Source organism: Onychostoma macrolepis, chromosome 09 (genome assembly GCF_012432095.1).
Source record: "Onychostoma macrolepis isolate SWU-2019 chromosome 09, ASM1243209v1, whole genome shotgun sequence".
In the NCBI taxonomy this organism is placed as follows: domain Eukaryota; kingdom Metazoa; phylum Chordata; class Actinopteri; order Cypriniformes; family Cyprinidae; genus Onychostoma; species Onychostoma macrolepis.
In genome coordinates, this window is record NC_081163.1 from 9,112,469 (window position 1) to 9,139,087 (window position 26,619).

Below are 26,619 nucleotides of genomic sequence, written 5' to 3' on the forward strand. Positions count from 1 at the left end.
ATAACAATGACGTAATTTAGGCGCCAGTTAAGTCATATCCGATACTGGAGCGAGTCTTGAAAACATGTGAAGTACACTTGTGTTATGAATTTGTTGGATAACTTCGAACGGATTATTGTTATTTTACAAAGAGTAAGTAGGAAGATGTTTGCCCATTTTAAATATAACTCTTTAACGTATCATAATGTTAATGTCACGGTTGAACATTCGAATTTACGCAGTTTTTGTCAATAATCTGCGAAGATGATAGGTTTGTGCCCATTGTTGTCTCAGTTTTAAAACTTTTCTCCTTAGCGAGCACACTATGAAGGCGCTTCCACCTGAGACTGTGCGTCTGCTGTGCAGCTCGCAGGTTATAACATCTGTCCTGAATGTTGTCAAAGAGCTGGTTGAAAATTCACTTGATGCTGGTTCCTCAAGCCTTGAAGTCAAACTGGTAAATGCACGTTTTATCAGCAAACATACTGACCAGTATTACGACACTTAGGACATGTATTCTTGTCATTGAGTTAGACAACAAAATGTTAAACCATTGACATTTCCTTTAAAGAAATCACACTTTTGAAAACATTTCACAAAATGAAATGTGACACCAGTGAGAAACTGAGGTGATCTGACTTCTTCATATATCCACAAAAGTCAACTTTTGGACCAGTTGGTTAAAATAAATATTTTTCTGAAATAAGTCCAAGCATCATACTTTTGACAGATGCAGCTTTGTTTGATACTTTGTTTCTAGTGCAATGACATTCATACATTTTTAAGCGTGGCTTGAGTGTCCAAATATTGCAGGGGGGCCACTCTTAATAGCTGTGCTGAATCTATGTTTGTGTTCCCTTGTGATCAGGAGAATTATGGATTGGATCGCATTGAAGTCAGAGACAATGGTTCTGGAATCAAAGCTACTGATGTTCCTGTGATGGCTGTAAAACACTACACATCTAAAATCTCCTGCCACGAAGACCTGGAGCGCCTAGAGACTTACGGCTTCAGAGGAGAAGCTCTGCCATCTATATGTGCTATATCAGAGGTTACGTCTTGCTAGTTTATGTCTGATTTTATTGCTTCAGTTAGTGATGCTCATAAAAAAATAGCAGCCGAAATCGTTATTACGAAAACTATGAAAAAAATTATGGCTGATATTAAAATTCTAGACTATTATGGCTGAAAAATAAGATATACTAAAGTAAAATCATTCCTTTTAAATGCCAAAAGTGAATTGTAATGTGCAGTTTAAAAAACTATATTTTTTTGAGGTCTTATAAAGATTGTTAAATTAAACATAAATTAAAATTACTTAAATTATTAAAATTTAAGTGAAGTGATATTAAAGATGAAATTTAGTTCTAGATGATGGCAAATGTACAAACGGGCAGAAAGTATGTGCATAATTATTAAATATCCAGTAACTTCCAGTATCCAATATTGATTGACACTATTGATAAATAAAAAAAATGCTAATATTGGCAGATAACTCCAATGGTACCAAAATACTGTGCATCTCCAATGAGAATCCTTTTAATCATTGAATTACAAATGCTGAAAATGTTTCCTCTGTAATTGACCTTTTCTTCACCTACCAGGTGGTAATTACAACCAAAACAGCAGATGATGATTTTAGCATTCAGTATTCAGTCGATCACAATGGACAGATCGTCTCTCAAAAGCCATCACATCTTGGCGAGGGTAAGTGTCTGCTAATGCCTTTTTTTAATACTCTTGATTTATGGGAACAGACTGCTTCTAACATACCTTTTCCCTCAGGCACCACTGTGTGTGCAGCAAATCTGTTCAAGAACCTCCCTGTCAGACGGCAGTATTATTCCAACACTAAGAAATGCAAAGAGGAACTGAAGAGGGTCCAGAATTTACTCATGGCCTATGCTGTTGTTAAGCCTGAGTTAAGGATCACATTGAGCCACAACAAGGTATGTTACAGCTGCCACGTGGTTTTGACTGTGCAACTACAATGTCTTTGAAAAAGAATAGTGGTCAACCCATTTTTGTTGCCCAAAGTCTGAGAACACTTGAAAAATCTGGGATTAAACTGGAGATATATTAATATTTTTAAATGGAATGTGTCATGATGGATAAAATGAACCTTACACATTTTTGTCTTCAATTATAAGTTGTTGAAAAGTATTAGGTTGTTCGGTCTGTAAGCCTTTTTAATGTTTTTAAAAGAAGTCTCTTATGCTTAATAAGACTGCGTTTATTTGATCAAAAATAGAGTAAAACAATGATACAGTGAAATAATATTACGATTTAAAATGACTGATTCTATTATAATATATATTTTAAAATGTCATTTATTTTTAGCAGTCATTCTAATCATTCTAACATGCTGATTTGATGTTCATTGTAATGTAATTATCATTCTTATTATCAGTTTTAAGTACAGTTATGCTGCTTAATATTTTTGTGGAAATGGAAATACTTTTTTTCAGGATTTTTTGATGAGTAGAATGTTCAAAAGAACAGCATTTATTTGAAATAGAAATATTTTGTAACATTATATGTATATGGCATATGTTTACTGCCAATCAATTTAATAAATCCTTGCTGAATAAAAGCCAAATTAAAAAAGAAATCTTACCATCTCCAAAATTTTGAATGGTAGTGAACATTTGACCACAAGGTGGCGTCCCACATCACAAAAAAACTGTGGTATTACTCTCTAGGGTTTTACCCACATTCAGTGACATTTAACCATCACACGGCATGATATCAGTTGTGCTAATAGTGTTTGGCTAACGTTAATTAGAACTTATGTAACTTGTTTATTGCTGTGGTTTCTCACTACTGTATTGACTCTGTGCTTCCTTGTTAGCAGTTTCAATCTCATGTTTTAAATCCTGATATTAATCAGCAAAGTTGATACAAAATGTTTTAACATGCCATTCCAGTAAATAGATGTAATATAACAATGTTTTTAAAAAAAAAAATAGTTTTAAGTCCTGTAGGAAAGCTCTTGAAGTTGTCTATGCAGAAAAACCATTCATTCGATAATCAGTGTATGTTATGATGACAGCCTTTACATCAGTTAGAGCTTAACCCAGAAAAGTGGACATTTCGCTTGCTTCTCGTCCAAAATTAGCAATGCAACCACAGGATGAACCACTAAGCCTCTGAATCTCACACTGCCACATGATCCTAAAGTAACAAGCTAAGTGGTATAAGTTCTCTGAGTGTTTTCGCAAGACCAGTAACAGCCTGGCCTCATGATAGCGTACGTATCTGGCCTTGCTCGGTGAGACGTCGCGTACCTTTCATTAAATTCATATCATTCAGGTTGTAGATCATCGGGGGAGGGCCATACACTCATTTCATGCCATCAGCACTTCCAGGCATATCTCGTATCACAAACTTTGCACTTCGCCCTGCATTGGGTTTCATGACTTCTCAAAAAGCTGTTTACTAGTCTGATCTCTTTACAGTCACCAAATTGTATATTTCATATCAGAGATGAGTGCTGCGGACCGCATGCTTTCAGAAATCAACACCTTGGATATATATACTTGCATGTGGAAGTGCCAACGACAGGCAAACGCACGGGTGTGAAAATATATGCGTAACTGCGCTCCTCACGTTGAAATGGCATTTGTGCAAGTAGCGTGTTTGCTTGATGCTGCCAGATGGTATAAAATCTTCATGAAAAGTTGGCAAGGCTTGTCCAAGCAGTGCTCCCTGCGCAGTTGCTTTTGTAATATCCAAACATTCCCCAAAGTATAATTGTTTATTATGAAGACTTGATTGGTGGCTAATGGCTGTTTGCGAGCATGCAATCCCACAGGTGGTCTTATTTTAGGATGACCGAAAAATAACTTGACCCGTTTTACCGTGTTGTTACAGGCTGTGGTCTGGCAGAAGTCCAGGGTGTCGGATCACCGAACTGCCCTCATGGCCGTGCTCGGAGCGGCCTCCGTAGCCAACATGCTCCCCGTCCAGCATCACCAGGAGCAACCAGAGGTCAGTGAAGCGCTGAGAAAACACGGGCATATTTATCGTTTCCAGCGTGAGCAGTAGGGTTCCACAGATGCATCAGCTCTGGGGCTGCCGTGACGGTTTGCGATAGGAAACTCTTTTTTCCACAGAATGTTTTTATAAAGGAGTGTGCTTTAAGGTTCAAACAATCAGGGTTCATTTCAGCTGCATGTGTCTTGAGCTGACTTTAAATGTCTCTGCACTTCTGTCAGGTTGCTAAACCCAAAGACTCGTGTAACAACTTAATTCCGAACGGCTTTCCTCTCCCTGGAGAGCTGTTTCTCTTTTTCCTGGTTGTGCATTCCGCAGCAATGACTTTTTGCATGAATGACTCAGCATTCTTACCCAGGTTATACCTTATATAAAGCCTTTTAATTTTCTGGATAGGATTCAAATTTCTAGCTAATATTTGATATGTATACATAGAAGTGCTGTGGCCCTGAAAAGTATATGGACACTTTTGGGCACATCACACTTAAAATGTTTGAGTTTCATTGCATAGATGTCAAAATGTCAAACCAAGGGGCATCTACAAACAAAATTTGAAGTCAGTTCTACTGAAGCTCACTCAGGTGTCATAAAAATAAATATATTTTTACTTAATTGGTAACCTAACAATCTTTTTTATTTTTGCCTGAAAAGTGTATTTGTACTATTATTTCTTTATAATAAATGCCTCTTTGGTTTGATATTTTGTTATCTAATGCAGCTACATTTATGCATTTTAAGGGTGACTTAAGTGTCCAAATACTTTGTCTTCACTTTGAAAAAATAAATCCATTTGTATTTATTTATTTATTTATTTTTAACCTAATTTTTTTTTTTTGCCTAAAAAGTATGTTATTTATTTAAAATAAATGCCTCTTTGGTTAAATATTTTGTTATATAAATTATTTAATTGTGACTAAAGAGTCCAAATACTTTTTTCAAATTTTTCAGAGCTAAAATTAGAGCTAAAATTGTGTTATTTTAATTATAAAAGCTGTAGAATTACATATACTGAAAGGCTATGTATCTTTCTGAGACCACATGCGACGTTTACCTTGCAGTGGTCAGGGACAGATCACGTTACAGTGTCAGCAGTGGACCTATGCACCGAATGCGGCAAACTTTGCGACAAATGCAGCAGTGAATTAAAGGAGCCTTCAGGGACTGCAACGTGCGTGGTAAAAGGGCCTCAGAGGGACGTAACCTGCCTGTTTTGGCCAGAGGCCACAATCCCACTGCTCTGGCACAGATTTAATACACTGCTACAAATGCAATGAGTAAGAATTAGTTCAAACAAATGTGTGTTATGTAGTGTTGTGCATTGGTAAAAAAAACTGTAAGCTTGATTTAATCCAGTTTAGTGACACTTCTCTCACTCACAAAAACACACATGTGAAGATTTAATATGTGCTGCAGCAGTAGAGTATCTGTGCTGCATGTGTGTTTTCTGCAGGTGTAATGTGCTCACTGCCTGCAGTGCTCCTTAACACTAATCCTGCTTGACTAATCTTGAGCATTTTTGGGTCGCTCCTAATATGCAGTATATTTTCAAGTATATTAATGTATTGGATATAATCATAAAAGATGAAAATCATATTAGCTATTTTCATTTTGTAGAATTTATATTAATTTTATTACTTAGATTTGTTTGGGTATTGCCATTTTCATCATGTCCCTGGGTGTTTTGCACTTAAAAAAAAAAAAAAAAAAATTCCAGCTATTTCTTAATTTTTCCCAATAAATAAGTAAATACTCTGAACAAAATTATAAACGCAACACTTTTGTTTTTGCCCCCATTTTTCATGAGCTGAACTCAAAGATCTAAGACTTTTTCTATGTACACAAAAGGCCTATTTCTCTCAAATATTGTTCACAAATCTGTCTAAATCTGTGTTAGTGAGCACTTCTCCTTTGCCGAGATACTCCATCCACCTCACAGGTGTGGCATATCAAGATGCTGATTAGACAGCATGATTATTGCACAGGTGTGCCTTAGGCTGGCCACAATAAAAGGCCACTCTAAAATGTGCAGTTTTACTGTATTGGGGGGGTCTGGGGGGCCCAAAAACCAGTCAATATCTGGTGTGACCACCATTTGCCTCACGCAGTGCAACACATCTCCTTTGCATAGAGTTGATCAGGTTGTTGACTGTGGCCTGTGGAATGTTGGTCCACTCTTCTTCAATGGCTGTGCGAAGTTGCTGGATATTGGCAGGAACTGGAGCACGCTGTCATATACGCCGATCCAGAGCATCCCAAACGTGCTCAATGGGTGACATGTCCGGTGAGTATGCTGGCCATGCAAGAACTGGGATGTTTTCAGCTTCCAGGAATTGTGTACAGATCCTTGCAACATGGGGCCGTGCATTATCATGCTGCAACATGAGGTGATGGAGGATGAATGACACAACAACGGGCCTCAGGATCTCGTCACGGTATCTCTGTGCATTCAAAATGCCATCAATAAAATGCACCTGTATTCGTTGTCCATAACATACGCCTGCCCATACCATAACCCCACCGCCACCATGGGCCACTTGATCCACAATGTTGACATCAGCAAACCGCTCACCCACACGACGCCATACACGCTGTCTGCCATCTGCCCTGTACAGTGAAAACCGGGATTCATCCATTAAGAGAACACCTCTCCAAAGTGCCAGACGGCATCGAATGTGAGCATTTGCCCACTCAAGTCGGTTACGACGACGAACTGCAGTCAGGTCGAGACCCCGATGAGGATGACGAGCATGCAGATGAGCTTCCCTGAGACGGTTTCTGACAGTTTGTGCAGAAATTCTTTGGTTATGCAAACCGATTGTTGCAGCAGCTGTCCGGGTGGCTGGTCTCAGACGATCTTGGAGGTGAAGATGCTGGATGTGGAGGTCCAGGGCTGGTGTGGTTACACGTGGTTTGCGGTTGTGAGGCCGGTTGGATGTACTGCCAAATTCTCTGAAACGCCTTTGGAGACGGCTTATGGTAGAGAAATGAACATTCAATTCACGGGCAACAGCTCTGGACATTCCTGCAGTCAGCATGCCAGTTGCACACTCCCTCAAAACTTGCGACATCTGTGGCATTGTGCTGTGTGATAAAACTGCACATTTTAGAGTGGCCTTTTATTGTGGCCAGCCTAAGACACACCTGTGCAATAATCATGCTGTCTAATCAGAATCTTGATATGCCACACCTGTGAGGTGGATGGAGTATCTCGGCAAAGGAGAAGTGCTCACTAACACGGCTTTAGACAGATTTGTGAACAATATTTGAGAGAAATAGGCCTTTTGTGTACATAGAAAAAAAGTCTTAGATCTTTGAGTTCAGCTCATGAAAAATGGGGGCAAAAATATATAATTTTGTTCAGTGTATATACACTTATCATCGCTATTATTATTATAGGGAATCAGTTTCGCAGTATTTTTTAATCCCCATCATTAATGTATTGGATGCAATAATAAACTCACAATTTTTAGACATGAAATCTAAAAATGGATTCTTGTCCTTTTTTTTTCTTGGGTGCACCTCTAAGATGAAATATCGACTTTTTAAAGAAATATTTCAGCTAATTTATATTTTCCACCTTCTTCTAATCAAAATATTTCAAACAAAACATCTTTGTTTTAGAATAAATTTGAAATCTTTGATGCTTAAATATTAATATTATAATTCTTAAGTATTGAGGACAATCAAATACTGCATATTATTATTTTATTAATATTGTTAATCAGTTAGTAAGTATTTTTGTGCTCAGCTTTACTGTTATCATGTTAAGTTTTGTAACATCTAACAAAAGTGAGTTCTCTCTCAAAAGTAAGAAAAGGAAGTGGGTCATTTTTGAGGGGAAAATCACCTGCCCCCAAACATCAGTAACTGTTAGAAATGGGTTTGATGAATTTTGTGATGTTAGTTGGTTTGTCACACTGTAAAACATCCCATCCTGTTGGAAAATATTGCAAAAATCTGTATTAAATTAGTTTAAAAAGATGATACTCTTATTTACGCTAACTCTCAAAGCTCTTTATTTTCATCCCATTAGTTAGTTAGTTAATTAGTTGAAGTGCCTCATATTGATCTAGGCATATTTCTGAAAGTACTAATATATATATATATATATATATATATATATATATATATATATATTGCAACACAAGCTTATTAATTTAAAATGTGTTTGTAAGATAGCATGAATGACCTATGTACCTTTCTTCTGGTCATTTTTTCCTACCTTCAAATGAACCGTTTGACCTTTTCTACTTACGTCAGCATAACACTCTCTTATCTCCCCTTCTTTCAGCTAATGGTTCTCCTATCGCAGAATCTGCCTGTCGTTCTATAATTATCTGCCTGTTACGCAGAACTGTATAGGTCATACAGTACATGCATGACATGGTGATTCTAATTCAGGCATTTGGCCTGATCTCATTGCTGCCCTGCTGGAGAGGATGCTATTGTTGGTGCACACATGGTGTCCTACTTTGATATGTGAGGCTGATGAAGAATGCACAACGCTAGCATTGTCTAAATTTGCTGGCTCATTTACGTGTGATTTATTCATGCTAAGTGTCCTCTTACAGAACACGCATTTAGTAGAGCACTGCGGTTTGTATAGAGTCCCTACTTGCATTTTGCGTTTGTGTAGGATTATTCTCTGTAGGCACACTTCAGTGTTTGGCACGAGCTGATCTTGGCAGCTCGCTCCTCTCCTGCTGAACATATAGCAGCAGAACACATTGCGTGTACAGCTACGCTCGAGGATGGTTTTCGCTGAGTCTTGCCAATGTTCTGTAAAGCCATGTGCCAGATGAGAATGCATCTTTGCTCACCATTTAGTTGTAAGTCATCCTAGCATTCTAGGAATTGGTGGGTTTTACCAGGAGTTAATTTATGTCCATGAGAGGAGGATCTGTTGGAGTAATCAGTCATTAGCTGCACACTCATCATCAGGTCGAGCCCCATGCCAAGACCATTGCTAACCCTTCACTCCACCCCTCACCTCACATGTGAAGCCATTTGCAGATTGCGGCGGTGTGTTCGATTTTTCATAAACCTATGTAAACAGTGTCGTGCAATTGACATTTTACTTGTCATGATCTTGCATAATTTTGCAGACATTGCAAAATTGCTGTTTTATTAAGCTTAAATGTGCATGCTTGCTTTCTTTCTTAATCACAAACCTTTTCATATTCTAATGGCAGGTGCAATTAATTGCTTAACATGATTTATTGTGTCTGACATTTAAACTTATAAGCATTAATAGGCATGAATTCATTAATGTTTGGGGTCAGTAAGATTTTTGGTTGTTTTTGAGGTTAATACTTTTATTTAGCAAGGATGCATTAAATTATTCAGTTGATGGTAAAGACTTATTATACTAAAAATATTTCAAGTAAATGCTGTTCATTTGAACTTTTTATAAATCAAGGAATCTTGAAAAAAAGTGTCACAGTTTCCACAAAAACATTAAGCAGTGCAATTATTTTAATATTTGTAATAATAATAAATGTTTTTAAACAGCAAGTAAGCATATTAGAATGATTTCTGAAGGATTATGTGACATTGAAGACAGGAGTAATGATGCTGACAATTCAGCTTTGCCATAGCAAGAATAAATTACATTTTAAAACGTATTAACATAGAAAAGTGTTAGTTTGAATTATACAAATATTTCACTATATTACTGTTTTTACTGTGTTTTCACCAAATAATGAGCATTATAAAATATTTTGTTCAAAAACTTAACAATCTTACTGACCCAAACCTTTAAACAGTAATGTTTTTGAACTGTCCACTTTTATAATAGAAATGAATGTTACATTTAACATAAATGTATTTATTTGTAGTTAACATGAGTGATACTGTCCAATATTATCCCAACATCAATAGACCGATGGACTTCAGTCACTGGTTTCAGAATATTGTGGAGACTTGGAGGTCAGCATGATTTGCTCTCACATGAGTTTTGTCATCTCTTTATTATTGAAATATCTAATATTTTTGCATTATACAGTGTAATATATACAATCACAATCAAAAGTGCTTTCTATCAGTTTTCTCAAAGTGCTGGAACGGTTACAGGTTTTCTGAGTAAGAGTGGGACATGAAGCAGGTTTGCAGTTGACTGTTTTTGTGCTGTGGCCGAGATCCTTCTGCCGTGGAAGAGTCCAGAATAATAACCTCCATTCAGTGCACAAAACAGAAAGGACCGGGCCACCTACGCCACCGTAATTGACAAATGTGGCAAATTATACAGAACATAAGTGTTGATTGTGAAAGTCACAATACCCCTGATTATCAAGTTTGTCAGAGACTCCAATTAAAATGTCCTCTTGCCAGCCAACTGCTGTGCTTGTTAATTCCAAATGGTGAGCTCAAGCATCACAATCTAGCCCTAGATCACTGATTAGTTTGGAGCCGTTTCTCATCCCGCCACTTCGCCGGTGCTGCATTTAGCCAACAGAAACATTGCAAATTTGAGCAACTTGGCCACTCCATAGTTAGGAGATGAGAAATGGGTTCTGATAGCACAGTGAAGTCTTAATTGGTTACTGCAAAGCGGGCTAAAGGCCAGCAGTGTGTCATTTTGTTTGTTCATAGAAGCCTCAATGTACCCTGACAGTTAATGAGTATGGTTTGTGGCAGAGAGGAAAATTAAAGAAAAACTAATCTAGATTTAACATGGAAATCTAGCTTCTTAATAAACTTTTCAATAAATGTGGATATATGACTCTTTTGGTATGCATTCGTGGCTTAAAGTGAAATTCACAGAAGTTTTATTGTTTGCACAGATTGGCATTGATGGATTCTTTCCCAAACCGGGCTCAGATTTTAATTCCACCAGTTCCTCTACGCCTGAGAAAACATTCATCTTTGTTAATAGACGACCTGTGCATCACAAAGAAATACTTAAGGTAAAGGAACTGCTGTATACCCTCAATACTAGTTTACCTTTATTTATTCACTGTTTATGTATGTAAATATATGAATTTCTCTGTAAAATTAAATGTCCTTGACTAGCTGTAAAAAATTAGATATCCCAAACCTTGAACGTTCATCCTAGATCACAGATATTTGTACTTGTGTTGAGGCCTACATGAAATCTACACTACTGTTCAGAAGCTTGGGGTCAGTAGGTTTTTTTTTTTTTTAAAGAAGAAAATGAAGACTTATTTAGCAAGGATGCAACAACTGTTTTAAACAGTAATAATAATAAGAAATACTTTTTGAGCATCAATTCAAAGTTGCGTTTATAAATTACTTTAAAAATACAGAGAAAACGGTAATATTGTGAAAAATTATTACAAATTAAAGAAACTGTTTTTTGTTTCATATATATTTTAAATCAAATAAATCCAGCTTTGGTGAGCATAAGAGACTTTTTAAGTAAAAAAATTACCAACCTTGATTGGTAGTGTACATTTGTAAAAACTGGGTTCCTGATGGAAAATCTGGATATTTTATTGAAATGTAATAAATGTAAAAAATTATGTAAAAGTTTTTTTTTTTTTTCTTCAAATCTCAGAAATATTATTATTTAAATATTTTAATTCCAGTTGTTGTATCTGACATTAAAATAGAAATCTCTAGCTTTCTTTATATGTTTTAAAATCTATTTTAAAAAGTGCTTATGCAGTAATTATGAACAACTGGAAAAATCATGGAAACGCATTGGTCTAAAACCGCCTCTTGGGTGTTTGTTCGTCAAAACTTTTGGCATAATTTGTTTATGCTTGCAGCTGCCAATGAAAGTGTACTACTCACAGCTCTGTTTAATACATTTCACCATGTTTAAATCAATTCTGTGGATTTTCCTACAAATCAGTGCAGAAAATGCTGATTTAAAAATCCATAGATTTGGTCTGGGCCTAGTTCTGTCCTTTTCAAATTATTTCTTATCATTTAAAGTTGTAATGTACTCACAATATTTTTGTAAATGCACATTTACCCTACAGCTTATCAAGCAATACTACACCAGTGCTCAATCTAATAAAGAATCTGTAAACCGCCGCTATCCCTTTTTAATGATGAACATCACCATACCCGCCTCGACTGTGGACGTTAATCTGACACCTGATAAAACTGAAGTGATGCTACAGAACAAGGTACAAAAAGTTCAGACTTTCTGTCCTACATTTATACTTTAAATAAAACATTGTTCAATTCATGATAATGCTCCATTAATCAAACTTTACCGATGTTTACCAGGAAGGAGTCCTGTTGGCGGTGGAGACTATGTTAATCTCCTTGTATGGGTACTCCATTGACAATGATGATCTCAAAACTGGAGGAAATCGCCCTGGTGTTACTTCTGTGAATGCACCTGAACACACTAATGTAGTGCCTATACCTACCACTGATATTAGTTTGGACGATCCAGAATTACTTGAGATTTCTCCCACAAATGCAGATAAACAAGATGGTGAGCAATCCTTGAGCAACACCGTGAACACCAGCTCCTCTTCAATTTCAGAGGATTGGGTGATCAACAGAAGCTCAAGTGATTTTGACAGTATTAATTCCTCATTACCTGCTGACGATGTTGTAATGAACTCTACAGCTGATCTAAACTGTAACTCCCCAAAGGCGTCTAAGAGTGACAGTGGCCCTGGTCAAGAGAGCGAAGTATCTGCTGAGAGCTGGAGCACGGGCAAGGCCTTCTCAAATCAAGTCACCGGAGAATGCCTAGAACCTGTGAAACTCCATGTCCCGAAAGCACATGAAGACCTTGTAGGAACCCAGCCCACAAGTACGAGGTCCAGCCCATCCAAGAGGCCTTCTAACGTCATTATGGAGAAAATGGCCAAGCTGACAGCGTATGAGCTGATCAGCAACCGCTCCGTGCGTCAGCCCTCGTCTGCCTTTTCGCTGTTTGAGCAAGACACCAGATCGCAGGTCCTCCAGGAGAACCCAAGAGCCAGTCCTCAGGATGTCACAACTGCTGTGAAAGAGAGATGGGAAAGCCTCGGGGAGGAAGACCGCACGAAGTAAGTTTCCAGATTTCACCCTCGAAGACGCAGTTTCCAGTTGTTGTGATTCACTCTCTCTGTGTAGCAAGAGAAAAATAGATCTGCCACTAGCATGTGTAAAATATGGATTGGAAAATCTGCCTGGCCTGGTCGTGTTGCTACCTGAAGGAAGAATTGATGAAGTGTTTGTATTTTCCAGAAAACTGCGTTTGATTACTTGGTTTGATGGTCAATAGGCCTGTTTTCCATTGTAAAAGAGGTATTCCGGTTTTTTTTTTTTTGCTTTTTCCAAAGAATGCCACATTCTTTCAGTTCCTTCAGGTGCCAGAAGATTCCAGTTCATTCTATACCAGATGATATCTGACTAATTTATTGGATGTTTATGAGCCCAAGGAATACTCAGGTTGGATATATGGATCTATCTTTTTTTATCACTCAAGACTGCCAGTCAAATGTTCAGACACACCAGAAACTTTTTTTATTATTGCTTTTGACCACATTTTAGAATGATAGTCATTAAACTATGAAATAGCACAAATGGAAGTATGGGAAATATGTAGTGACGAAAAAGGTTAACCCTGTTACCTAGATTCATTCCTCAAAGCAACTTAAAGCCACAGAATTTAAATTTTGGTCTTGTCTAATTCTAGTATCTTTTTAATTACTTAACCTCAGATCAAAGTACATCAGGAATACTGTTATCAAAGAGTAAAAATCTAAAATTGCAGCATGCCAAGTCAGCATAATTAAATGAATGGAAAGTGTACAACCCCAATTCCAGAGAAGTTGGGACATTTTGTAAAATGCAATAAAATTAAGAATCTGTGATTTGTTCATTCTCTTTAAATTTTCTTTAATTGACAAAAGTAGAAAGAAAAGATTTCCAAAGTTTTCACTGACCAACGTAAATATATTTTGTAAATATGAACACATTTTTTTTGCAGCATTTTCCAAAAAAGTTGGGACAGAGGCAAAATAAAAGTGGAAAGGTTATAGAATATCCACGTTAAACTGTTATGAAACAGTTCACAGTAAGCAGGTGAATTGGTAATAGGTCAAGGTATATCATGTTTGGGTATAAAGGAGCATCTCAGTCTTTGCAAGCAAAGCTGGATCATGGCTCATCACTTTGTGTCAAATTTCACGAGAGAAGTGTCAGACAAATCAAAAATCACATTTCTCTATGCAAAATTGCAAAGAATTTAGGTCTTTCATCAACTACCATACATAATATTGTGAAAAAATTCAGGGAATTCAAAGAAATCACAGTACATGTAGGGCAAGGCAGGAAAACTCAGGTGAATGTGCTTGACCTTTGAGCCCTCAGATGGCATTGCATAAGAAACCGTCATGCTGCGGTGTTAAATATAGCCGCATGGGCTCAGGAGTACTTCAGAAAACCACTGTCATTTACCACAGTCTGCTGCTGCATCAAGAAATGCAACTTGAATATCTGTTACTCTTGGAGAAAGCTATACATCAATTCTATGCAGCGATGCTGCCAGGTTCTCTGGGCCAGAGCTCATCTCAGATAGTCAAAAAGAGAGTGAAATGTGTGCTGTACTCAAACGAGTCCACATTTCAACTTGTTTCTGGGAAAAATGAATTTTGAGTTCTCAGTCCCTAAGACCAAAGGGACCATCCAGACTTTCATTAGCGACAGAAGCAAAAGCAAACGTCTGTCATGGTATGGGGGTGAAGCAGAGCAAGCAGCATGGGTGACTGGCATATGTGCAAAGGTACTAATGACATGGAGGCATATTTTGGGATTGTACAGAGACATATACTGCCATCAAGATGATGTCTTTCATGGGAAATCCATGGTAATTAGATCAAGACAATGCCAGCTCTCATTCTGCATGTGCTACAACAGAATGAATGTGTTAGACTGGCCTACCTGCAGTCCAGATCTGTCTCCAACTGAAAATGTATGACCAGTCATGAAAAGGAGAATCGGACAACGACGATCACCGACTGCTGAGCTTCTGAAATCTTGTATCAGGCGAGACTGGACCAAAAATTTTGTTTTGTTTGCAAAATTTTAACAATTAGTATCCTCAATTCCCAAACAATGCAACATTGTAATTAAAAGGAAGGTTGATGTGACACAGTGTTAAACATGCCTCTGTCCCAACTTTTTTGGAGTGTTGCAACCATCAAAATCAAAATTTGTTAATATCTACAAAATACATTTACGTTGGTCAGTGAAAACTTTGGAAATATTTTCTTTGTACTTTTGTCAGTTATATAAAAGTTAAAGAGAATGAACAAATCACAGATTCTTGATTTTATTGCATTTTACAAAATGTCCCAACTTCTCTGGAATTGGGGTTGTATCTCAGCATTACTAGTGGCACTTGCGTAGCACAAGGAAAAACACATCTGAATCCTGTTGCACGTTACTGCTGTCTTAAACATGAAATAAGCCTTATGAAGTACTTGACTTGTTTTCCCGCAGATGTATAGTAGCACGCAATTCTGAGAATCATATTTATATGGATCCATGTAACATGTGTCCATCACATATGGGCATGCTGTGCTAAAGGGTCAAAGATTGTTGACATGGATGTTTGGGGGAGGGAGTACCATGCTTGTTATATTTTGGTTGCAGTGGTCTGATGCAGCAATAAAATGCCTGGCGCTGATCCAGGGACTCTATATGAACTTGGTTTACATCCAAAGTGCCCACACCAAGGGAACATTGCTTTCTTATTGCACAGTTTATGTGCATTCGATCCTCGTTATGAATTCCAGGCTGAAAATGCACACCGTGCTCCCTGAATAGCTTTCATCATGTATGCGGGTGTCCACTGAGGTCCATCTCAGCAGGCAAGAGAGGATGGGGTCTTCATTTTCTGTGTGTTGTTTCCACACTTGTCCTCTCATTCTGGTTTTAGTTTTAGTTATAGTAGTAGTCTTATGGCTACATTTTGTCTTTCTGTGGTGAGATTTTAGGCCATTACATTTGGACACTGCATGAAATCAAAATGTTTTGTGTCTTTTAGTGGATGTATGTACTCAAAATTCACTTATAGCTGATATACACTAAATTTACAGTCATTTTCTTCTGGAAAAACAGGCAAATGTTTCCTGTAGATTTCAACTCCAACATTGATCAAACTCACTTACCTGTAACTTTCTAGTAATACTGAAGACCTTGATTAGCTTGTTCAGATTTATTTGATTAGGGTTGAAGCTGAACACTGCAGGAAAGTGGACCTCGAGGGCCAGAGTAGAGAACCTCTGATGTAGCAAATCCTGGTTCATGTGTCTTTAATTACAGTCTATTGGTAAATGAATACAGGGACTTTAAGTTATAAATTGTAAAGCCGTATTAAATTATTGAAGATTTGTAACTGTAGTATTATAATCTGAATGTTCTGTGGTTTGTTTCAGTCACATTTTATAAGTAGCTCACAAACCTGTGCCCTTTTCGAAAGGAAATCATGGTACATCTGTGTAATCCTTTTTCAGTTTAAGAGAATGGAACCTCAAGTTGAATAATAATACTGAAAAATAATAATAATTATTATTATTATATGGGGATGCGGATGGTAAAATCTATTTTATGTTTTCATTAAAAAAAATATATATATTTTTGATAATGTAATGAATTAAATGTTGCTTGGAAAATATTTAACTTTTCTGCAACACACAGCTACTTTTATTTGAGCATCAACTGAGAAGTTTGGTTTATTGGCAAAATGATATGGGTTTTTGAAAGAAGCCTAACCAAAAAGTGCTCTCTAAGGCTGCATTTATTTGATCAAAATTACAGTAGAAAAACAGTAAAATTGTGAAGTATTATTACAATTCAAAATATTCTATTTTAATTTATTTTAAAATGTAATTTATTCTTGTGATGGCAAAGCTGAATTTTCAGCATCGTTACTCCAGTCTTCAGTGTCACATCTTAATAATATTATAAATATCTGTACTGTCTCTTTTGATCACTTTAATGCATCCTTGCTGAAAAAAAAAAAAATCTGATTGACCCCAAACATTTGAACACTAGTGTGCATGTATAGACAAGTCACAATAATTGTCTGTGGTGCTGGTCAAATGTCTTGAAAATAATGTGGCGGACTATTCATTTTAGTAACTTTTTTCCCCCCATATTTTGTATATGTAAATGTCGAGTGTCTGTTTATACATTTTCACTGTGTTCAAGCTGCAAACTTCAGTTCAAAAGCCCTCAGGTCAAGAACTCATTTCAGTGTACATGGCAGGGGATACCCTCAAGCTTCAACCTTCTGCTCCATTATGAAATCATTTATCTCCCCCATTGGCCTCCTACTGCTTTTCTCTTGCATTCAGCACATTTCATGCCTTCATCCTTGATTGGTCTGTTTTTTTTTATCAGCATTTGCATCTTTTTCTTGCACCCGAGGTTTATGCTCCGAAACCATACAGTGTGTTTGAAATAGTGACTGGTCCATTGTACAGTAGCAAGCTTCGTGCAATGGCACAGCTGTTAATTGGCAAGCCCATCGAGAAACTTCCAGTGGAGGGTCAGGGCTGCATGTTTTTACAGGCCCTCTCCCCCCTCCCTCGCTGCTCTCCGGCCCCCATCTGGTCACAGGTAGCAGATGTTTTTTATCTCGCCTGTTTCTGCGCATTTTCTACACTGATTTACAGCAGTCCACTTAGAATCACTAGAGCAAATTAAATCAAGGTTTCTTGTGTGAATTGAGGATATTTAATTAGTCACAACTTCTGACCTCTTTGCTAAAACACATTCTTATCCAGCCTGCAAATTAATGGACCAAAAGCAGTGTTTCAAACCATCTGTCTTCTTTTTTGTATTTTTGTGTTTTTTTGTTTATCTTTACTATTTTCTGCATATAAGTGTAACAGTGAAGCAATACAAATATTAAATAACTGGACGTATGGGAAGGAACAGATTTATTTTAAATTTTTGAAACAATTATACATTTAAACAAACTTGTCACAGTTTGTTTCATTTGGGTGCATTCTGGGATACTTTTTAGGCAAGGTGTTTTTTTTTTTTGTTTGTTTTTTTTAGTAATATCTATCTATCTATCTATCTATCTATCTATCTATCTATCTATCTATCTATCTATCTATCTATCATTTTTATTTATTTTTTTTAAATCATGTGCCAGTTGTTTTTATTAGTTTGTATTATTATCTTTAAATTAATGTTTATTTTATTTTATTTTTTCTTTTCATGTTAATTTTAGTTAAAGTTGTAGCAGTTTTGTTGTGTATTTTTGTAATTTTTATCTGTTTTTGTTAAAATATACCTACTATATCTACCTAGTAGAAATGTTGCCTTGGGAACTACTTTTTATTTTATTTTTTTTATTTTTTTCAGTTTTTTCAATTTTATTTTAAGTAACAAAACATTTTTTGTTAGTTTTAGTTTTAATTAATTATAATAACCCTGTTTTAAACATTTAAGCATTTGTCTACATTAAAAGCATTTTTAAGATCATGAGAAACATAAATTGAATCCAAAATGTTGATCAAGCGTTTATCAACTACTTTGTAAAAGGAAATACAAAATGTACAACTGGGACTGTAATGAATACATGTTCTCGTATCACATCCCATCTTAGGTATGAAAGCAAGGCAGAAAAGTCTCTGAACGCCTACAACCTTCAAAGGAAGAGGGCAGCGGAGGGAGGTGGCCAGTGCGGAGAGGCCAAGAAGCAGATGAGCGCCGAGTCTTCATTGAACAAAGCTCAAGGCGTGAAGCGCAAGGCCCCCCTCGCCAACCAGCAGGCCCTGGACAAACTCTTCTCCTCTCAGCCCTCGAGTAAGAGGAGCCCTGCCAAGCTCTCCAAACCCCTCCCGTTCAGTATTGCAACCCTCAAGCAGAGTCTTAACCTCCTCTCCTACCAGAACAGCTCAAGTGCGCAGGGCCTCAGGCTTGTAAACCGCTTGGCTTCTCACGGTGCCTGGGTCGTTTTATGCGGCAGAAAGCTCATGCTGTTGAACCCGTTTCGAGTGGAGGAGGCCTTGCTGTTTAAAAGACTTCTGGAGAATAATATACTTCCAACCGTGAGGCTGCAGACCCCTGTACAGCTGACAGATGGGTAGCCTGTCTCATTTTCTCACCTAATGATGACATTCTGGATGTGTACAATCTGGAATGTAATTGTAAAACCGTACATGTGAAAAAATGTAAATGTGGCTCTGCAGTTACAATATAGGATTAATAGCTGTATAAATCCTCTCTATTCTAAATTGCAATACTTAATCAACTATCTAATAATTATTTGAATATTAACATACACTTCCTTTCCCAGGGTGCTTGGTGGGCCAGAGTACATGGATGTTCTCCTGAACATGGAGAAAGACGGTGCCTGCTTCAATGGAGACATCTACTTTACTGATCCTAGGCTTGTGGCAAATGGTTTTGAGATTAAGATGATTCCAGGTAATGCTCAAAGACTTTGAAATTCATTTGAAATATTTCAATTTGCCAAAAATCATCATTTACTACTTCTACTGAACACAAAAGAACATGTTTGAAAGAATGTTGGTAACCAAAGCAGAGTTTTAAGAGTGTTGATATACAGTCCAATTTTTTATTATTATTAATATTATTACAATTTAAAATAACTTTTTTTTTTCATATTTTTAATTGTAGCATGTCATGGTTTTCAAAAAAAATATTAAGCAGCACAAATGTTTTCAACATAATAATAAGAAATGTTACCTGAGCTGCAAATCAGCATATTAGAATGATTTCTGAAGGATCATGTGACACTAAAGACTGAAGTAATGCTGCTGAAAATTCAGATTTTCCATAATAAATTGCATTTTAAAATAGAAAAGTTTTAAATTTTAAATTGTCAAATAAATACAGCTTTACATAAGGGACTTCTTTTAAAATTTAAAAATCTTAATTATTCCTTTTAAGCTTTTCACCAGGAATATTCAAAATATATCCTCTTTTAGTAAAAATATCTTCTTTTATGTTCCATTTAATTAGTGATAGACTTAAATATTGTACAATATTTGGCCAGATGTTTAATAAACAGTTTCAGTTTCCCATTTTGCAAATTTTAGATAAATATTCTGAAATATAAGTGGTAATTTCAGCAATTTTGTCAATAAATCATATTATGTAAATATTGGCATTATATCAGCTCAACTTCTGCCCCAATATTCAAAACAATCTGCTCCCCCATGCACAACATACAAATTTACATTTAATACATATTACATTTATAAATCATACCTGTTATAAAAATATAACTCTAAAAGAGTCATAATCATGTAAAAAAACAATGTTGTTCGACATTACACAATGCAATTGTTTTATTTGATTTGGACCCACGGTCTGTTTGGGTGCTTTGGAGTCTGTCACCAAATTGTCTGCGTTTCACTTTTCCATTACATATGCATCCCTGGACTTGTGCAATTTACATAAGGTCTCATTTTAAATGGAGTGAACTACTTCTTTATAGGCATTGGAAAATATCATTCAACTTCCAATATATGATGATAATGCTTAATTTGTAGTTTTTAATAACTTTTAATATCCGTGCTATTACCTTAGAGACGGTAATTCCCGCTGCGCAGAGTGATGAAGTCATTGTTTATACAAATTGCTTAAGTGGAAAGTGCTGTGTCAGCACTTCTTTTTCCCTACACAGCTCAGTGTGGGCACATGTATAATATGAAATTGTTTTAAAAAGAGGGGGCTTGATTCTAAGGGATCGGTCCACTTCCTGTATGACTAGTTTCTGAGATGGTCATTAAGTGCGTTTGCTTGAATTCGCTGCCCACCATCTCTCCTCATGCTCATCATGTGCTGTGGAGTGGGAGAGTTTCTGAAATACTTCTACACATGGTTTGTTTTTTTGTTTTTTTTTTCTTTGCCAGGTTTCTCTTGAGAAAATGTGCCTTTATTAATTCAAGGGTCATGCTGTTTAAAGGTCTCTAGGATTGTCCAATTTGATTTAACAAAGGTTGGACCCACTGGACATCATTAAAGCCACAGTTCACAAATTGTTTTGAAATGTCAAATATAACGGCTTGAATAACAGGATTACAGTCAATTATTTCTGACAGAATTGCTTATGTCTGATTAGTGAAGAATGAAAGTAATGTGTTTGCTTTAAATGTTTTCTTGTGCGTTTTTCAGATGTCTTCTGATATTATAAAACATCTCTGTTAGGTTACTGCAGGGGTTTCTAGTGTCAGTGTGCCAGTACTACATAATCATTACATCACTTTCTGAAAACATTGTTTTAAACCTATTGTAAAAAAAATATTAATGTAACCACCTATTTTATATATTATTTTTATGTAAGCAATATAATAGCCACTTGAGCCACTTTGACAATGTTTAAAATATAACACGTCAAAGGCCTTATTGATTTCTTGCAGTGCTTATCCCAAAATTCTTAAATTCACAAACTAATAGTTTTTAGTTTTTTGATGTATTTATTTAATAAAAACAGTACAGGTTTATAAAATCAGACATTTAAATGTTTGGTCTCTTATGCTCACCAAGGCTGTATTTATTTGATCAAAAATACAGTAATATTGTGAAATATTGTTACAGCTTAAAATAATTGTTTTCTTTTTTTAATATATTTTACCAATTTATTGTTACATTTTATAACATGCATACATAACACATTACATTTAGTTGTATTATTTGTAACTAATTTATTCCTGTAATGGCTGTCTCCAGGCTTCAGTGTCACATGCTTCAGAAATCATTTTACTGCGCTAATTTGTTGCTTAAGAAACAATTCTTATTATTATTAACATTTGTGCTGCTTAATATTGTTTGTGGAAACTGTGATGCATTTTATCCAAGATTCTTTGAAGAATAGAAAGTACAAAAGAACAGAATTTATTTAAAATATGGAAATCTACTGTAACATTATAAATGTATTTACTCTCAATTTTGATTAATTTAACATGTCCTTGCTGAGTAAAACTTAATTTCTTAAAAAAAATTTTTTTTATTTTTTTTCCTGAACCTAAACTTTTGAATGGTAGTATACATACAACTTACAAAGTAATAAACATACTCTTTCAATTACATTTTTGGAAATGTGATGTCATTTAAACAACCAATACTGTCACTCGATCATTTTATTGCATCCTTGCTGAATAAAAGTGTTCGTTTAAATTAACGGTAGTGCATATGTATGTATAAAAGAAATAAACCCATTTATATGCTCTACTGTTTCGGTAACATGCGCACTTAAAGAAAAAGTGCTTTTCAATAAATTTTCTCTAAAAGGTTACTTTTCAATTAATCTGTCCCTTTAATTTGATAATGTGAAAAATCAAGCAGAAGCAATTAAATATCTAATATCCGACTCTGAAAAATAAAATAGTTATATATTGTGCAAACACTTTTCCAGGTTTAGAATCAGTTTATTTTATAATGTTGTCCTCTCTCTAAGGAGGCTGCCATCTTAGTCCTCATTTGACCTTATTTTGCCTGTTGTTATGGAATGCACTTAAGACTTCCCCCTCAGCCCTGTTCCTGTAAAGTGTCGTGTTGGCACTGGTAAGGGTCATCGTGGCTGAAGCTGGCTCGCTGCCTGAGCTTTTGCCAGCACGGTGGATGTGCACTAAAGTGTGGTGCTGTGGAGAAAAATTGCCCTTTACAAAAGGGAATAGTTTCTGAGCCAACTTCCAGGGATTTGGCAAAAACATGCACCAGATTTCTAGCCCTTTCAAAACCCCAAAGTATTAAACTTTGGCACGAAACGTGCCCCGCACCGTTTGTCCTACAAATATGAATGATACCTCAAATTATTCAGCTTGTTGAGGAGAAGTGCCCTATTATATTTGCAAATGAAAAATAAATTTACACCTGGTAGAGAATAGAATGGCTGGAAAAAAATTCATAAAGGCTTGCAGTGTTATGTACTGAAACTAAACTATTAAAATAGTTTTTGTCAGTTGAAATAAAGCTTAAAAAATTTAAATAAACTAAAAATACAACACAAATAATGGATAAAACTTCAAAATGATAGATGTTGCATTGGCAACTAACTAAAATACGTTGAAGTACTTAAATTACTAAAACTAAGCTGAAAAAAATAAGGCTACAGTAAATAGAAATATTAAAAATATAAAATAAAATATAAAAAAGACAAAAGCACAAAATTACTGAAACTTAAAAATTAAAAAGATGTTAAACAATAATAATAATAAAATGTAAGCTTGCTAAATGTCTATTTATTTATTTAACCAACTAACTAACTAGCTACCTACTACTGTTACTGAACAGTAAATTCAAAAGCAAAACTTACTATGTCCTTTGCCCAAATACTAGTTTATAAAACTGCTACTAAAACCATAATAAATTAATAAGGTATATCATTCTACTTCTATTTCTTTCTGCTGTATCTATCATTCTACTATTTGAAGAAAACAACAACTTCATTTTAGTGGAGAGACTGCTGGATTTGGCCTGTAAACAGAATTATGTGAAAAATACTACTATAATAGTATACTATAATAGTATATAAATAATACTACAATAACACTGACGTGAAGGTATGTTAATTTGATTGGGCCTATACTAGTAAGAAACCACCTAACAACCCCTCAAAACACCCTAGCAACCACTTAGCAATGCCCTGGTGAAATAAATAATACAAATTTAGAGAGATTCACTTTTGGAGTGTTTAGTCAATATGTATCGTATTGACAGTAATATAAATTTGTAAGCATGGCAAGTCCGATTCGGAATGGCTGCATCTCGTTTTAAAGCGCATGGGGAAGGAGAAAATGTTTTGTCCGCACTACCTTGATGACCTTTCCATACATTTCACCTCTTCATTGAGATGCGTCTAGGGAAAAGCAATCATCTTTAAATCATCTGTTGAAAACCTCCTCCACCTTGGTTTTTCTTTCCAGTCCACAAAGACATGGTAATAACCTAATTTGGTGCGATGCCCGCCTGACTTGGTTTCCAACCAGCGTGTAAATCACAATATTTATTTATTATTTTTTCCTGGAGAATGTTGTACTTGGAGTTTATTAATCCTTGCTTGTTGCTTATCTTGGCCAGGTTCCTCGTCTTCTGAGAGGCATGTTGAAGTGACGGGCATGGCCGACTGCATGCCTTTCTTCGGGATAGGAGACCTGAGGGAGATTCTGCAGGCTATAAAGGTCCGGGATGCAAAAACCATGGAGCAATGTAGACCTCTCAAAGTCTCAAACTACCTAGAGGTGAGAGATGCTCCTTGGGGCGTACTTTTTAATGATCCATTTTTAATTCGCCATCACAGTATCAAAATACAGTGTCAGCACATTTGGATAGTTTAAAAGAAGAAGAGTTTATTTTCTGAAAATGTACTCACCCTCAGGCCATGAATTTGTTTCTTCATCGAAACAGATTGGGAGAAATTTAGCATTAAATCACTGGCTCACCAATGGATCCTCTGCAGTGAATGGGTGCCATCAGAATGAGAGTTCAAACAGCTGCTAAAAACATCACAAGTAATCCACACAACTCCAGTCAATCAATTAACATCTTGTTAAGTGAAAAACTGCATGTTTGTAAGAAACCAATTCATCACTAAAACATTTTTAACTTCACTTTTGCTTCTGGCTAAAATATAAGTCCTCTATCCATAATATTGCTTTCTACAGTAAAAAAGTTAAATCGGGAGAGAAAAATACCCAGATCAAGAACCTTTTTAAACCGTTCTAAACAAACATGGATTTTGATGTGAGAGGCCAACAGGGGATAGACTTTTTCCACTGGTGGAAGCATTATTATGGATTATAGACTCATATTATGGTATACTAACGCTAAAACAAAGGCACATATTTTCACTTCACAAGATGTTAATTGATGAACTGAGGTCATGGATTATTGTGATGTTTTTATCTGGACACTCATTCTGACGGCACCCATTCACTATGAGCAAATTTTAATTTTAATGTAAGACACGAATTAGTACTTTTCAGCTGCTTTTTTGCTTTAAAAACTCTTTCCCCCACTTTTTCTTTCAGAGTGAAGCTGTGAGACTAGCTAGACAGTTACCTCTGAACCTCACCAGAGGTGATGTTACAAACACGCTTTGCAGAATGAAACAGGAACTTGAAGAGGAGAGTAAAGTCTGCATTCACAGACGACCATTTTTTCACGATCTGGTTACTGTTCCAGAAACGGAACAGGATGCTTTGCAAATCATGTCTAATTCTTGCTAAGTATTTCAAGGACTTTGTTATAAGACCAAATTGTCACACTAACATTTATTGTACCATATACTAATATGAAAGTCGTCATTTGGAATAATAAATGTTTGCCTTGTTAAATTACAGTTTTCATTCGTGAGTTGAGCTATAAAAACTTGATTCTGATTCCGAGTGTTTAATCAAGGTGCATATGTATTACGCACATGCATCACCATTTTATTTTTCATAACACCATATGCAAATAAAATAACTAATTATAATGCATTAAAATAGCCGCTTCAGTCCAAATCTGACAGCGTTGGGTCATGAATGATGTTCATTTTTATGAACAATTTTATGAGGGCAAAAAATGTTTGAATATCAATTATGACACATTAAGACACACTTTAAAACCACTTTTCAGTTATGTTTTGTTTTTCTGTCTTAATTTATTGTGGGAAAATTGTTTTGGCATAACTGGTAATGAAGGAAAGGGCAAGCGCTCAACTTTAAAAGTTTGCCTTGTTGACTTCTGATTAGAAAAGAAAACAAGCCAGAACTACTGACCCCACAGCAGATGCCAGTGAACCACAAAATTGAATGCAGTGTGGTTGTAAATTCACTCTCCCCCAAAAATCAGCACCTTAAATGCTGATCATGAAAGTCGGCGCTAGGGGCCCATAAAGCCAAAAGGGATGGGCTCTGGGGTTTGCCGAAAAGTGTGCAGTCACAGTCAGGGACCTCCAATTACCAGCTGAAAATAAGGCTCAGATGCTGTGAAGTTTTAACAGTTGCTCCCCTGTAGCCATATGGTTTGTGGTTTTTCAGTGTTTGATCAGTTCCACGAACTGCGTTTTAACCTCTGGGGACCCAATATTTCATTTTCGTCCTCTATAGAGGACATGAGTCCACAATTTTGAGTCTTAATATTTATTTATTTCATTTTTAAAAGAAATTAATACCTTTATTCAGCGGGGCATTGATCAAAAGTGACGGCAAAGACTTACAAAAAATTTATATTTTAAATAAATGATGTTCATTTCAACTTTCTATTCATCAAAGAATCGTGAACAAATGTATCATGGTTTCCACAGAAACAGAATAAATCATTAAGAAATTATCCACTGAAAACATGAAATCTCCTTTAATGAATTGGTTGATCCATTTGATTCAGTCAAAATGATTCACTCACTAAGCAGATTGATCTAGTTCTTGTATCCATCTCACTGACTCAACGTGGTTGCAGCAGCTAACAGTTCACAAAGCCATCATAATCATTCAGAATATACCACCTGATGCTTGCTGGCCCTTTGGTGTCTGCAGTGTCATATTTATTGTATTGGTTTCTGAGTGATTCTCATACAGCATTAATGGTGGCGCCAAGTGGTTGGTTTTAGGAGCGAGGAAATGTTAGACATAATTAACGGAGCTATTGAGTTCAGCCTCTAATGCAGAGCTAAATTACTCTGATGCACGTCCTCATGCGGCCATAATTTTGCCAATCAGCACTGCTTAACTCGGGGACTCAAGAAACATGTGCTCT

The 26,619-nt window shown here is 36.1% G+C and overlaps 1 protein-coding gene across 1 annotated transcript; it reads left to right on the top strand.

Annotated features, from left to right (window-relative positions):
- pms1 (PMS1 homolog 1, mismatch repair system component) lies at positions 1-25,805 on the top strand. The gene is made up of 13 exons (XM_058787854.1): positions 1-132; positions 295-436; positions 848-1,030; positions 1,584-1,686; positions 1,765-1,928; positions 3,853-3,969; positions 10,758-10,880; positions 11,922-12,071; positions 12,175-12,953; positions 18,518-18,997; positions 19,211-19,341; positions 23,962-24,122; positions 24,912-25,805. Exons 2-13 carry the CDS (start codon positions 305-307, stop codon positions 25,107-25,109), a joined length of 2,721 nt encoding a protein of 906 aa, XP_058643837.1. The 5' UTR covers positions 1-132; positions 295-304; the 3' UTR covers positions 25,110-25,805.
- Positions 25,806-26,619: the final 814 nt, after the last annotated feature.